This window comes from Enhydra lutris, unplaced genomic scaffold (assembly GCF_002288905.1).
Source record: "Enhydra lutris kenyoni isolate GAN:26980312 unplaced genomic scaffold, ASM228890v2 scaffoldscaffold20, whole genome shotgun sequence".
NCBI classification, from domain to species: domain Eukaryota; kingdom Metazoa; phylum Chordata; class Mammalia; order Carnivora; family Mustelidae; genus Enhydra; species Enhydra lutris.
The window spans coordinates 4,085,706-4,100,176 of record NW_019154104.1 but is presented as its reverse complement, the minus strand read 5'-3'; the positions used below and the strand labels follow the sequence as shown (position 1 = coordinate 4,100,176).

General features: G+C 38.2%; 1 protein-coding gene across 1 annotated transcript in view; it reads right to left on the bottom strand.

Annotated features, from left to right (window-relative positions):
* The window catches only part of LOC111148698 (cation channel sperm associated auxiliary subunit beta), a 120,758-nt gene extending 114,563 nt beyond the window's left edge, over positions 1 to 6,195 (bottom strand). Inside the window, 3 exon segments of the mRNA XM_022505492.1 lie at positions 2,184 to 2,324; positions 4,258 to 4,346; positions 6,117 to 6,195. Coding sequence (XP_022361200.1) covers positions 2,184 to 2,324; positions 4,258 to 4,346; positions 6,117 to 6,195 — 309 coding nt within the window.
* Between the last annotated feature and the right edge of the window lie 8,276 nt (positions 6,196 to 14,471).

Genomic DNA, 14,471 nt, shown 5'->3' with positions numbered 1-14,471 from the left:
TAAAATCTTTTGAAAAAATAATACAAAAGAATAAAACATTAGGAATAAAATTAACAAAAGCATTATAAAACTTAAAACTATAAAGTATAATTGAAAGAAAATTTAAAAAATCTAAATAAATAGAAAAATATCCTATATTCATGTATGGACAGATAATATTATTAAAATGGCAATACCACCCAAATTTATCTATAGATTCAACACAATCTCTATCAGAATTCCAGCAGGCTTCTTTGTAAATATTGACAAGCTTATCCTAAAATTCATATGGAAGCTAGCAAATTCATGTAGAGACTAGCAAAAACAACCTTGAAAAGGAATAACAAAGTTGGAGGACTCATGCTTCCTATTTAAAAACTTACTACAAAACAACAGTATCAAGACAACATTGAACTGGCTAGGATAGTATATGGATCAATGCAATAGAATTGAGAATCCAGAAATAAACCCTCACCTTTACTGTCAACTGATTTTCAACAAAGGTGCCAAAACATTTTAGTAGGGAAAGAACAAGAGTATTTTCAACAAACGGTGCTAAGACAGATAGATATCTACATACAAAAGTATGCATGTGGACCCCAACCTCACACCACACACAAAAATGAACTCAAAATGGATCAAAGACCTGAATGTAAAAAGTAAAACTATGAATCTTTTAAGAGAAAACAGAGGAGGTAAATCTCTGTGACATTGGATTAGGCAATGGCTTCCTACATGACACCAAAGAACAAGGTCAACAACAATGAAATGTGTAATTCGGCTTCATCAAAATAACTTTTGTGCAAGTAAAAAGACAACCCAGAAAATGGGAAAAACATTTGCCAATCATGTGTCTGATAGGGGATTCGTACTGAGAATATAAAGACAAGAATAAAAAGACAACCCAATTAAGAATGGACAAAGAATTTAAATAGATAGTTCCACACAGAAGATATTCAAATAGACAATAAACATGTGAAAAAAATCCTGAACATTATTAATCATCAGGGAAATGCAAATCAAAACCAAACAAGATAGCTCTTCACATCCACTGGGATGACTATTATCACCAAACACTGACAATAACAGCTGTGGGTGAGGATGTGGAGAAATTTGAACCCTAATACACTGTTGGTGGGAAGGTAAAAGAGTGCAACCACTCTGGAAAACAGTCTGGCAGTTACCAGACTGTTACCCTAGGACCTGCCAACTCGATTTCCCAGGTAGACACCCAAGAGAGATTAAAAAAAAACAACAACGTATTTCCACACAAAGATTTGTGCACAGATATTCATAGCACCATGATTCATCGTAGCCCCAAAGTGGAAACAACCTAAATGTCCAGCCACTGACAAATGGATAAAGAAAACGTGGTGTTGATACCATGGAATGTGATCTGACAATAAAAAGAAATGAAGTCCCGACACGTGCCTCCACGTGGACAAAACGTGCAGAGGTCATGCTAACTGAAGGGAAGCCTGTCGCAGAGAGCGACGTGTTGTTGGATTTCATTTATCTGAGACATTCTTAATAAGAAACTCCAGAGAGACCCACACAGTGTAGTGCTGTCTACATCTGAGAGCAGAAGCTGGACCAGGGAGTTACTGTTAACAGGGATGGGCTGTCTTTTCACGGTCATGAAATGTTCTAAAATTAGACAGTAGTGGTGATGCTGGTGCACTCTGTGAATATATTAAATTGCATTTGATTGTGCATTTTAAATAGGTGAACTGTATGGTATGCAAATTATATCTTAATAAAAATACATTTTTTGTTATCCCCCCAAATGAGAGCGAAGTAAAGATATTTTCGAGGGGATAAAACTCCCAGAGAATTCATCGCCCACAGACCTGCACTGTAAGAAATGTTAAAAGTTCTTTGGGCTGAAGAAATATGACACCAGATGGCAGCTCTTATCTCTGGAAAAGAATGAAGAATGATGGAAATCATAAATATGTAGGTAAATAGTAAAAAACCATATGTATTTTTTTCCTTAACTTCTTAAGAACTAGCGCTTGCTTCAGCATCACATACGCTAATTTCTTAAAAACTATTTAAAGCAAAAAGTGTAACATTGTATTGTTAGGTTTAAAACATGTAGAGATGTGATACTATGGACAAGCTGTTTTTGAAAAAAACACATCCTATAAGAGAGAGTATGCTTCTTATTAATAATATCAAAGAATAAAATAAAATATTATTACCAAAGTTAAATTGAAGTGGAAGATGCCTGTATATGTACTATTTATAATTCCCAAGCTTGGAGCAAGTCCTCCTGATGTGAACACACCTAGAAATTCCTTTGAAGTAAGCTCACTTTCAGAATGGAAAGAGCACACGATTTTCTTCGGGAAAGAGGGGAGAAAAAAAAAAAGTAATGACAATTTGATGGAGAGAAGCATATTTTATATTAATTTAAAAGTGAGGGAAATCTATGAAAATAGAAGCTGCCGAAGACTGCTATCTGCAGGAATTCTCGTCTCTGGGGTGGGGGGGGAATCTCTTTTGAAAAAGTACACTTCTAGAACTCAGTCATCTTTCATGCCAGTGTCATAACAGGTTTCAATTCATCAATCTAATAATCTTTGCTGTCCAAAAATGGACATAAAGTTATTACATTTAATAAATATAGAATCAAAGCCATCTGCCATCACATGTAGAAATCCCTCTTTTATTTTATTTTATCTTATTTTATTTTTCTCCTGTTACTCTTTCATCCATTTATTTTACAAGTGCCAGGTACTGAATCTAAGAGGGGAGGCTCAGTCCTCCTCCACGAATCTTAAGTACTTATCTTACAGAAGATCAAATGTCATCATGAACATAAAACACTCTGAAAATGCCTGACACACATAAACATTTTATAAATGTTAGGCATCATTTCTACTAATATCACTTCTAGAACTACTATATCACAACCATCCAAAATGTAGGTAAGTTACAGTTAATTCCCTATTTAAGAGGACAAAACTAGGGGTGATCAGGGTTAGGTAACCTGCCCGAAGGCACACAGACCGTGTATGTCTGTGCATAGCTCCAAGATTTGACCCCAGCTTGGAAGGTCTCTCTTCCTCTAAAGCCCATCTTTCTCCATGATATGCAATCACAAAGAGGAAAGGTATTTTTGACTCAAACAGCATGCACTTCACAACAGTTCTGAGTATAAAAGTAAATATATGTTTGGCATATCAAGAAGGAACTGGAAACTAAGTCAAAAAGACTTTGGTGGGGGGGGGGGGCGCCTGGGTGGCTCAGTGGGTTAAAGCCTCTGCCTTCAGCTAGGGTCATGATCCCAGAGCCCCGCATAGGGCTCTCTGCTCAGCAGGGAGCCTGCTTCCTCCTTTCTCTCTGCCTGCCTCTCTGCCTACTTGTGATCCCTGTCTGTCAAATAAATAAATAAAATCTTAAAAAAAGGGGCGCCTGGGTGGCTCAGTGGTTAAAGCCTCTGCCTTCGGCTCAGGTCATGATCTCAGGGTCCTGGGATCGAGTCCCGCGTCGGGCTCTCTGTCCAGCAGGGAGCCTGCCTCCTCCTCCTGTCTCTCTCTCTGCCTGCCTCTCTGTCTGCCTCTCTGCCTACTTGTGATCTGTCAAATAAATTAAAAAAAAAAAAATCTTAAAAAAAAAACAAAGGCTTTGGGGGAAAATATATTTGTCCTTGTTTTCATTATATTCATCGGAGATTTTCAAGCAATCTGTATATTTCTTCTGAGCTTACTCTTTTGTTAGCATTTGCTGGATGACTATCTTAATAGTACATTTTATTTTATTTGGGGAGTTACGTGTGTTTAAATGCCTTTATATGAACTGAAGAAATCAAATTATCCCTTATCCCAATGACAGCTGCAATGTGGTACTCGTTATAAAAGGGAAAGATTCTTTCTTTGGGTCATATGAAGTAAATTTCTCTAACAGGCTACATCTGTCAAACTTTGAAAGGACAAATCAGATCCATAAAAAATAAAGATCATTACAACAAACCAAACCTTTTAAAAAGGGCAAGGGAAAAAAAAAATAAAAATAAAAAGGGCAAGGGATATATCTAAAAAAAAAAAATAAATAAATAATAAAGCAAAACCACCCAGGCTGTTTAATGGCTAAATGCAGTATTTTACCTGATCCAAGTGGAACTGAATAAAAAAAGATTATTATTTACATAGGATTTTACCTCTCCAAGTCTGAACATAGAGAAGGTATTTGAAAAGAGTATGGTGCTACTGGTTTTCCACGTGGAGTTAAAAAGACTATGAGGGGTTCTTGCATACTATTAGGGGACCTTACCAAGTCATCTGAGGAAAGATACAACTTGATTATTTCTTTCTTTTGGGGGATCCCTTGGTTATCACACGTAAAGTGTTTCTCCATATCCCCTAAATAATACAAAAAACACATATATTTTAGGTCACTGATAGAAGAACTTCCATTAAAAGAATCATATTTTTTAAAGTGACAAAATAATTTTAAAAGAGTAAGAATTATAATTGTATATTTTAAATTCAGTAGTGAACAAAAACCAGTTCTTGACTCATTTCTAATATTTTTTAAAAGTTTTCAACAAATTTCATTATCCAGATGCAAAGTCAATAAGAACTTTTTTTTTTTTTTACTTTACATGGTTCTGAAAGATATATATAAAACATTCCATCCAAGAAAAATAGAATACACATTTTCCTCAAGTGCACACAGAAGAATCCCCCGGCTAAATCACACAAGAAGAGACATAACAAATATAAAATCTAAGAAGACTAAAATCATAACAAGTACATTTTCTGGCCACAATGGTACAAAACTACAGATCAATGATAAAACAAAGCTGGAAATTCTGCAATGTATATATTAAATAGTTCTTGATTCTTAAAGTCCTTGGTGAGCACAGAAAACGAACAGGAGTTAGAGACTGAAGAGAGAATTTGTATTTTAATAGAGAACTATTGATAGGAAAGTGAATACTCTCCCAAAAGGTTGGAGAAGGGGTTGGGAGGAAGATCCCTTCTCCTTATCTTGATCTGAAGTGAATCTCTTGTAGAAAGCAGAGTTGGATTGTGTGGGGTTTTATGCATTCTGTCAATCTCCATCTCAATGACTTTAGGCTAAAGCCCAAATTCCAGCCAGGTATGCAAGTAATTCTATGACATGAACCAGTTTCCTATCTTTCTAACATACTTTACTTCTTCTATACCTTCATTCTGGCCAAACTGAAATACTTACTGCTCCCATCACATTATATGATTACCTATTTCCATGACTTTACCGTCATTTACCCTGATGTCTTTGTAAAATCCTCTCCCCCATAAATGCATAGACACAGATTACTCTTTTTGGGGACCTAGATTGATTGCCCTCTTTTGTGCAAAGCTTTCCCTGACCACCCTCTCAGGTGGAAGTAAATGCTCCCTTCTCTGAAATCTCATAAATTGGCCTGTGACTCTCCAATCTGAGATTATACCCATCTCTGTGTTATATATTCTCCAGTAGAACCTAGGACTCAAGGTTATCCTTGAGTTATCCCAGAACTCAAGCATTTCTGCAACACGCCTGTGAATAGAAGATAGCCTGAATCCTTCTCTTCCTTAGTCAGTCAACAATTTTTTTAAATTAAGCATCTACTATGTTCTAGCAGATCCAGTCCAAAATGCTAGAGAATCTAGACAATTTGCACACATGGAGGTGAACTGCCTTGTCTTATTCCTTTTACAAAGCATTTCCACCATAAAAGTCCTACTGGGTAATTTAATCAATGTATTACTTTCAGAAAACTGTCTTCAGCCTCAATCTTTTAGCCTTATAATTCAGTTTACAATTCATACCAGATGTAACCATGTAGGAAAAAGCAAAAAAAAAAAAAGCTATTTAAATTATTAAATAATTCAAGTTTTTCAAATATGAAATGCTCCTTAAGCTTTAAATATTCTAATACTTATAAGTGATGAAATTCCATAACTAAGGTGTCTATGTACACAACTTAATAACAATAGGTTCATGGCAATATTAGAAACCTCTGGACAAAAACACAATAAATAATACCTGGGAAAAATTGGAAGACAATGTAAAGAAGTACCAAAAAATATATTTTAATTGTTAGTGAGGAAGGGAATAAAGAACTCCTACGAGAAAATAGAGTATAAGAGTCTGAAACTTACCTTTATTATATATTATTCCTGATGAAAAATCAAGTATGTTCAAAAGTAAAATTATAATACATAAAAGTAGCAATTCCATCTATTGAAAGAAATAAGAATTATTTCTATTCAATCACTTTGAACATATTTTTAGTTCCTTTTTCTACAAACAACTACATAGTAAAGAAGTCATCTATTCCTTCAAGTTAAAATTATTTCCTTTTTTGTGACAATGTAACAGTTGACAAGGCTCTACATTTACTTCCTACTTGGTATTAAAGACATTTATAAATATCACTATTGCAAACTAAAGAGCTGTGGCTCTGGTTTTTCTTCAGTGTGAACAGCTGTTGGGAGGTGTGATCAATTCTACAGCTGTGTAAAACAGAGCCTGACTTGAAAAAGACTGAGGATGGTAGAGCTGTACCTCGATCAGACATTCTGCCTGCATTCATTTTGAGAGAGATAATCCACATGGGTTCTGAGCCTCCCTGCATGTTCTCCCCGTGTGCCAAGCATGCAAAGTCCTGGACACTGCTTTTACCCAGGCCTTTTCTCAGAGTTGTGTTTGTGGCAAGAAACCTTGAGGGATGAAGGGGACCTGGGTGGCTCAGTCAGTTAAGTGTCTAACTTTGGCCCAGGTCATGATCTTGGAGTTCTGGGATTGAGCCCCATGTCCAGCTGTCCACTCAGCAGGGAGTCTGCATCTCCCTCTCCTTCTGTCCCTCCCACTGCTTATATTCTCTCTCCAATAAATAAAATAAAATCTTTTTAAAAATCCTTGAGAGATGAGGTAACATCTCCCTTGGACAAGAGGAGCGTAAATCTGGTAAATCTCCCAAGCTCAGTGTTCTTCCCCTATAATTCACCCCACTGTGTGTATAAGCAAGCCTCTTTGACAGGCTGGAATGTGTTCTCCTAAAAATTGATCTGTTGAAGTCCTAACCCCCGGTACTCAGAATGTGGTTATATTTGGAGATAGGGTCTTTACAAAAGTGGTAAGTTAAAATGAAATCATTAGTGTGGGCCCTGATCCAATGTGACTGGTATCCTTATAAGAAAAGGAGATTTGGGCACAGACAAGTGCAAAGGGGAGACGATGTGAAGACACAGGGAGAAGACAACTAAGGAAAGAGGCCTGGAATGGATCCTTCTTTCTCTGTCCTCAGAAGGAACCAACCCTGCTAGCACTTTGAACTCAGACTTTAAGCGTCCAGGAGTGTGAATCAATAAACTTCTGTTGTTTAAGCCACCCAGCCTGTGGTATTTTGCTGTTGTAGCCCTACTAAGCTAATGCAGCTTTCCTGATGGATAGCTGCTCCATGGCATTGGGGGGACATGGGGAACTGGAGTGAGCAGCATGCTGAAACTCTGGCTACTGCTTTTGCTGTGAGTGATTAAGTCCTTTGTCTCTGACCTAGGAGTTCTTGTCTCTTTTGCCAGCATCCAAGAAACAGTAACAAACTGACTTGCCAGATGTAGGTGAAGCATAATCCCGATGCTGTGCGGCTCCTGACAACTACTGAGTAAATTCAATGTAACTGATGTTTTTCCTCTCTCAAAATGGCTTTGCTTGATTCAATACATTTAGCCAACAACATAAAGCTCAAACATTCATTGGACTTTTTAAATTGGTCATCTTCAGCACATGGTCAGGGAAGAACTATGGTGTCTTTTTTTTTTTTTTTTCTCCTAAGAAAACAGTTTCACAAGGTAAGACTAAACAAAAGTAGAGCAAAACTGTATGAGCATGGTGCTATGCTCAATTACATTTTTGGTGCGAGAACGAATTTAACATTAATTGGAGAAGTCATCACATTCAAGCTGAAAATAGTGCCTTTGCCAGGAAAATCTTGTATTAGTTCGCTAAACGTTCACATTAAATGACATAACACCATTAAAAGAACCCATCACTTTTTCTCGTCCCTAAAAAAATGGATCTAAATGCATTTGTGCTCTAGGGCTCCAGGATGGATGACTTATTTTTACATTATCCTTAGAGCTATTCGAGTTCAGTTCTCATGAAGACATACAAAAAGATCTCTAATTTCATTTGAGTGGATTTGGTTGTATCTCTCTTCAACCCAAGAACTAAAAACCTACTTTAAAAGGCTTTTAAGTGCTTTTATTAAGGGCAGGAAACCTGAGAGAGCATAACTGAAGGGAGAGACAGCTAAGGAAGGACGTTTGGGCTCTCTGTGGATCTGCTAGTAGCTACACATTCCCTGGTTCTAGTAATTCAGCCCATATTCATTCTTTTTTCATTTAGACATGGAAAGCACTTTAGAGTTAATATGTGAGACCCAAAGTTACATGTCCAAAGTCCATCACTAGCTAGTAACAGAGCCAGGCTTACACCAAGATCTCCCAATTCAAGAGATTTATGCAGCTTACCAGGATGCCACAAAATGAAAATTCAAAAACACAAAGATGTGAAGGATTTGAGTAGATTTGACCTCTCACCAAAACTGCTTAATGCTTCCCCCACAATTCTCTTGCATACTTTCATTAGTCTCAAGTTCCGCTTCTTCAGTATCACAAGTTTGATCAATTTTGTACCACCTTCTTTCAACAACCAACCGTCTCCTGGTTAGAGAGGAGGCACTGACTTTGGCCTAAGATTGGCTCTGTCTATTAGGATGTTTGATCTTTGGAAAGTTACTTAACTTCTTCATTCAGTAAAATAGGGATAACAGCTACTTCACAGTGTTGTTTTGAGAACTGAATGAGTAACATACTTCAGACATTTAACAGCTGCTTTACATAGACTCAGCAATTGATAAATACTAGCTCTGAATCCATGTCTTGATGAACTTGATGAACTTGATGAACTTATCCTCACCCCACTCCTTACTCACTCTATTAGCAGTAAAATTACCTCCAGTTACCAATCCCATTTAATAATGATGAATTCTATATAATAGCCAGATAAAAGTCACATATCTGGGTATTTCTATTCTCTAGCACCAAAAAAAAAAAAAAAAAAAATATTGAGAATTGCCCCCAAAGAAGGAACCTACCTTTTCCACCATCTGATTCATTTTTAGTCACTCTGTTATAGACTAGTGATTATGTTATCGATAGGTACTATAGCAGGGCCCTTACTTTAATATTTCTTACTGTGACTGTCTCCTGACTATTGCACTTTTCTTTTTCGTATTTTCCCAAGCTTTCTTCCATCCAGGCTGTGAAAGAAGACCCAGGTCTGAGGTTTCAGTTTACTGGTTTAGTAGTCCACTAACTTTGGTAACAGCCAATCAGCTGCTACCAAGTACAGAAGCAGGCTTAGAAAATCTAAAGGTTAGGCAGTTGGAATTTCCAATTAACTGCCTCCTTCAGAGTACCAAAGGTCATTTTCTCTAAAAATCTAAGGGGTGGCTTTTCTCCAAACCTAACATCTTTAATACATCTGCCAGGAAGGCTCAGAAATCTACATATGACTATTTTCAAAATCCAAAAATCCTCAATGGGACTACTGAGTGTCTGAGGAAAAACATAAATGCTAAAAAGAAATGCCAACTACATATCATGAGGTTTAAGGGAAGAAAATCTGTTAAAGAGAGCTTCCTAACTGTGTCTTCAAGGAAGATTCGGACTTTAGAAAATTAGAGAAGACCTTGTTGACAGGGTAAGCAGGATAAGTAAACCCACAAAGTCCAAGGATGAGAATGAGCCGTGTATGTGTGGCAATCAGCAAGACCAAGTGATCTGCCAATCTGTTCTCTGTGAATGTCCCTTGTCCGGTTGATTATATCTACGTAGGCTGCCTTTGGCTTTGACCCCAGACTGAACCTGTGTGACTTACTAAGCTCCCTGACAAGGCATGAATGGTCACAGAAACTAGCAATTTCTTTAATAATGATGATAAAACCTGTGTTACACTTATGCTCTCCTGCAGACATCCTTTCAAAAGGCCACGTAGAATCTGCTAGTGTGTGGGTTTCATCTATTCCTGGAAGAGCCTGTATAAGAAACACTTTCCTTAGGGTGCCTGGGTGGCTCAGTCGGTTGAGTGTTCATCTCTTGGTTTTGGCTCAGATCGTGATCCCAGTGTCCTGGAATTGAGCCCCAGTTCAGGCTCTGTGCTCAACGCAGAGTCTGCTTGAGACTCTCTATCTATCTCTCTCTTCCTCTGTCCATCTACACTCCTGTGCGCACACACACACACACACACACACACACTCTCTCTCTCTCTCTCTCTAATAAGTGAATGAATCTTAAAAACAAAAAAACAAAACAAAACAAAAACACTTTTCTCTTACCTTTTCTTGTGACCTTGACCTAAAGAAGAAAGTTATTCCTCAATCTAGAATAATGTGCGTAACTCACTGAAATGTTTTTTCTGTAATAGAAAGTCATTAGAAAACTGGGCTCCTTTTTGTTGCTGGTTTCTGACGACAGAAGGTGATGAAGTTTTCTTCTGGAAGCAAGCTATAATTTCTGGTCTCTGTAGCAACTCTGTGGTAAGCTGCTTCCCTGGACTGCATCAAAATAGGAACGTCTGAGCAGGGTTGTAGCAGGGTTGTATACGCTGATGGCCCTCAAGAAATTTATGAAGCAGGTGACATCGCCCTCTTTTCCCCCAGCAACACCTTTGTTTCCTTTCCCTGTTTGTCCCCATGTAACGCTTCCTCCCCCAAATGAGTAATGCTTTCCTTCCCTAGAACATAAGCATCTGCTTCAGTCAGACTTACTGATGAATTAACTTTGAGGTGAATGAGTGCCAAGAGAACTCCCATGGCAGGTGATTTACCCATAACAGTGCAATGAAAGATGTTCTTCCCCCAAAACACAAGTCAGGCACTGGGTATCTAGTTAGGAGGTTTGGGAACCAGGGAAGGTGTTAGTTAGAAGAAGGATCACTATTTTTTTTTTCTTCGTAAATTTTTTTCTGACTATAAAAGTGCTCATAATGCAAAACTGGAAAAATACAAACAGGTACAGGGAAATTAATTACCTATAAACCAACAGTCAGGGCGCCTAGGTGGCTCAGTGGGTTAAAGCCTCTGCCTTCGGCACAGGTCATGATCCTAGGGTCCTGGGATCGAGTCCCACATTGGGCTCTCTGCTCAGTGGGGAGCCTGCTTCTCGTCTCTCTCTGCCTGCCTCTCTGCCTACTTGTGGTCTCTGTCAAATAAATAAAAAAAATTTAAAAATAAAAAATAAATAAACCAACAGTCAGAAGCACTGCTAACATTTTGACATATTTATTCAGTCTGTTCCCTACACATTTATAATTTCATGTAGGATCCTTCTGTATGCAGCTTTTCAGTCATTGTTATGCTGACTGTTCTCTCAGAAGTAATTCAAGTATTCTCTCAGAAGTTTTCACAATTACGTGTCCAAAATAACAATACAAAATTTATTTAAACAGGGGCGCCTGGGTGGCTCAGTGGGTTAAAGCCTCTGCCTTCGGCTCAGGTCATGGTCCCAGGGTCCTGGGATCGAGCCCCACGTCGGGCTCTCTGCTTGGCGGGGAGCCTGCATCCGCTCCTCTCTCTGCCTGCCTCTCTGCCTAATTGTGATCTCTGTCTGTCAAATAAATAAATAAAATCTTAAAAAAAATTTATTTAAACATAAGACATTCAGCTGTTTTTTATATTTTTCTGTTATATATAATGTGGTAATAAATGGTCTTAAACAAAAATCTGTCCCTACATTCAAAATGTTTTCTTAAGATATGAATATACTGAAAATTCCTGATACAGGTTGGCAAACCGCTTTCCCAGAAAATGCAGCTTAGAATGAAATATAATCTATAATAATTGGGTAGGCAAAAAAGTATCTCAATGTTGCAAGATGGTGATATTTTATCATTTATTCATTTATTTGCTGGAATACGTCTACAAAAATAAATTTTCCTTCAACAACCATCTGGTTACTCAGAACTACAATTCCTAAGTAAAGGTGAATTAAATGCCTCATTCCTTCACTTACCAGTTTGAAAATAATGACTTGATTTTCCAGCATCTTCACAGAAGCAATCATTAAGGTTTGTTTTTAGTGTCAATATGAACTCAAAGGATTTGATATAAATATTTGAGGATTTTTTATAACTGAATTTCCCCATATATTGTCCCCCCAAATCACATAAATATGGAGAATTAATAAAACAACCTTAGAGCAAATAAGAAACAGAGATTACTAACAATTTCAATTTGCATATAAGTAGGAAAAGCAACATCTAAAATCAGAAGAACCGGCGCACCTGGGTGGCTCAGTCAGTTAAACGTCAAACTCTTGATTTTGGCGCAGGTCATGATCTCAGGGTCATGAGATCAAGCCCAGCAGCAGGTTCTGCTCTTGGCACAGTCTGCTTGACATTCTCTCTCTCTCTCTCTCTCTCTCTTTTCCTCTACACTTTCACCTGCTGTGTGCACTCTGTCTCTCTCTAAAATAAATAAATCTTTAAAACCAGAAGAACCGGACTGAGTCCACACCAGAAATATTCAGGTAGAGACTTCATGGAAAAGAACAAAGAACAGCAGGAGTTTGCCCAGTTAGAATACAGAAAATGTCGCTAACAGAGTCCTACCAAAGAGAGAGGGTAAACTAAGCACAGGTTTGAGAACTGGCAGGTTAGAGCACTGGCTTGAAAGTCTTCATGCAGTTTTAGGAGAATAGCATTGTGAAGAAAAGGTTAGATGCCTTGGGAGGTGGAGGAATCTCTTGGATGTGTGATGGTGAAGAGAAACAACAAAGCAAGGGAAATTAAAGGTCTTACAGAAATAAAAGAGAACCACAAAATTGGGAAACACATTGATCCTACCCCCCAAAATTTCCATCTACTTCAAAACTGAACATCACTAAAACAACAAAAGAGGATGCTTTTGATTACAAAACCTACTTAGACACTCAACTCACACCCCCTACTTGAGGCTGGTCCAGATAAAATATCATGTTTGACAATGAACACAAAGTGGCAGGCAACATCATACAAAGCTGTTAGAAGACAGAACATGGGAATTCAAACATTTCAGCAGATGAAAATATTCTCCCTGCCAAAAGCAACAAACAAACAAGAAGTAGGAAGGAGAGAAAACTGTAACAGAACACTCTAACCAGAATTAAAATGTTAAAACAAGAATTTGCACATTAAAACAAAAATCACCTTGAGTAATATGTTTGAAATAACCCAAAATAGAAACAGAGGGAAAAAAAAACTGGATGGTGTGAAAGGAGAGTTGACCAAACTCAGGAAATGGAAAAAAAAAAAAGACAAAATAATCTCAGAAATATAATAAGGGTCACAGAGAAGAGGAAGGAAAACTATCAAGAGAACAAAACCAAAAATTTTAAATGGTAAAATCATTGGAAAAAAAGTAATAAATATAGATGATGGGCAAAGAAAATTCAGCATCTTTTCAAAGCAAAAGAAAGGCACAAATATACGGACTGAAATATCAACATGAAAAATCAAAACAGGCTCATATCTGGTCACACTTGATGAAATTTCAGAACAGGGATAAAGATGCTTAAAAACTTCTGGAGAGCAGCTCCTTCTCCCTCCTCCCTGCCCTAACCCTCCCTGTCGGTGGCTCCCTTCCAGGCTCACTGCCAGCTGCCTCTTGCTGCGGATCCGAGTGTCCTTGGCCACCTGCCATCCAGATGGGGCTGTCCATGACGAGCACATCATGGAGACTGAAAGTGGAGGAAGAAGCTGTGGAGTACTTGAATTTATCTTTATCAGAAAAGAATCTGGAATCTGAGTGCATGCTGATCTCCCATTGACTTCTGTACTATTACTGTACCCCATCAAAGGGAAGTAGGGTTTGGTTAAAATTCAAATCAGGAACTTGTCCAATGATCACAGCATCCTCTAATACCAACCACTGTCTAGGCTTTCTTAGAAGAAGTCACCTGACAATTGGATGGTTCAACAAGATGGTCCCAAGAAAGTATCTTTGGAGGCAGCTGGATTTTTATCAGCCACTGGAGTGTTTATTAAAAAACAAAAACCGGAAGACATTGGGAGATGGAGAGGAGAAGTTGTAAGAGCCTATTCAGCCAGAGAGGCCCCACCCCGGTTGAACTGCCATTTTGTTGTAAAACTTAAATTGACTCTGCACTCCCCCCCCACCCCCGCCAGGGGAACTTACTTAAAAACAAGTCCCGGAAACCAGTCCCAGGTAACAAAGTCCAAATACAAGGGTGGGTCAGGCCAGGTAGAGGTATTCAATCAGTGGGGGTGCATACTGTCTCCTAGCTACCAAGGAGTATGGGCCCCACCCTTTGGGCACCTTTTGGGTGCCAATTCTAACCAAGGTGATAGGCTGGTTCAAATGTCTACTAGGGTAAATTGTAATTCAATTGGTCACCTAGCATGACAGTGCAGCTTTCTCTGTGTGTTACAATCTCATTGGCCACCTGTGCGTG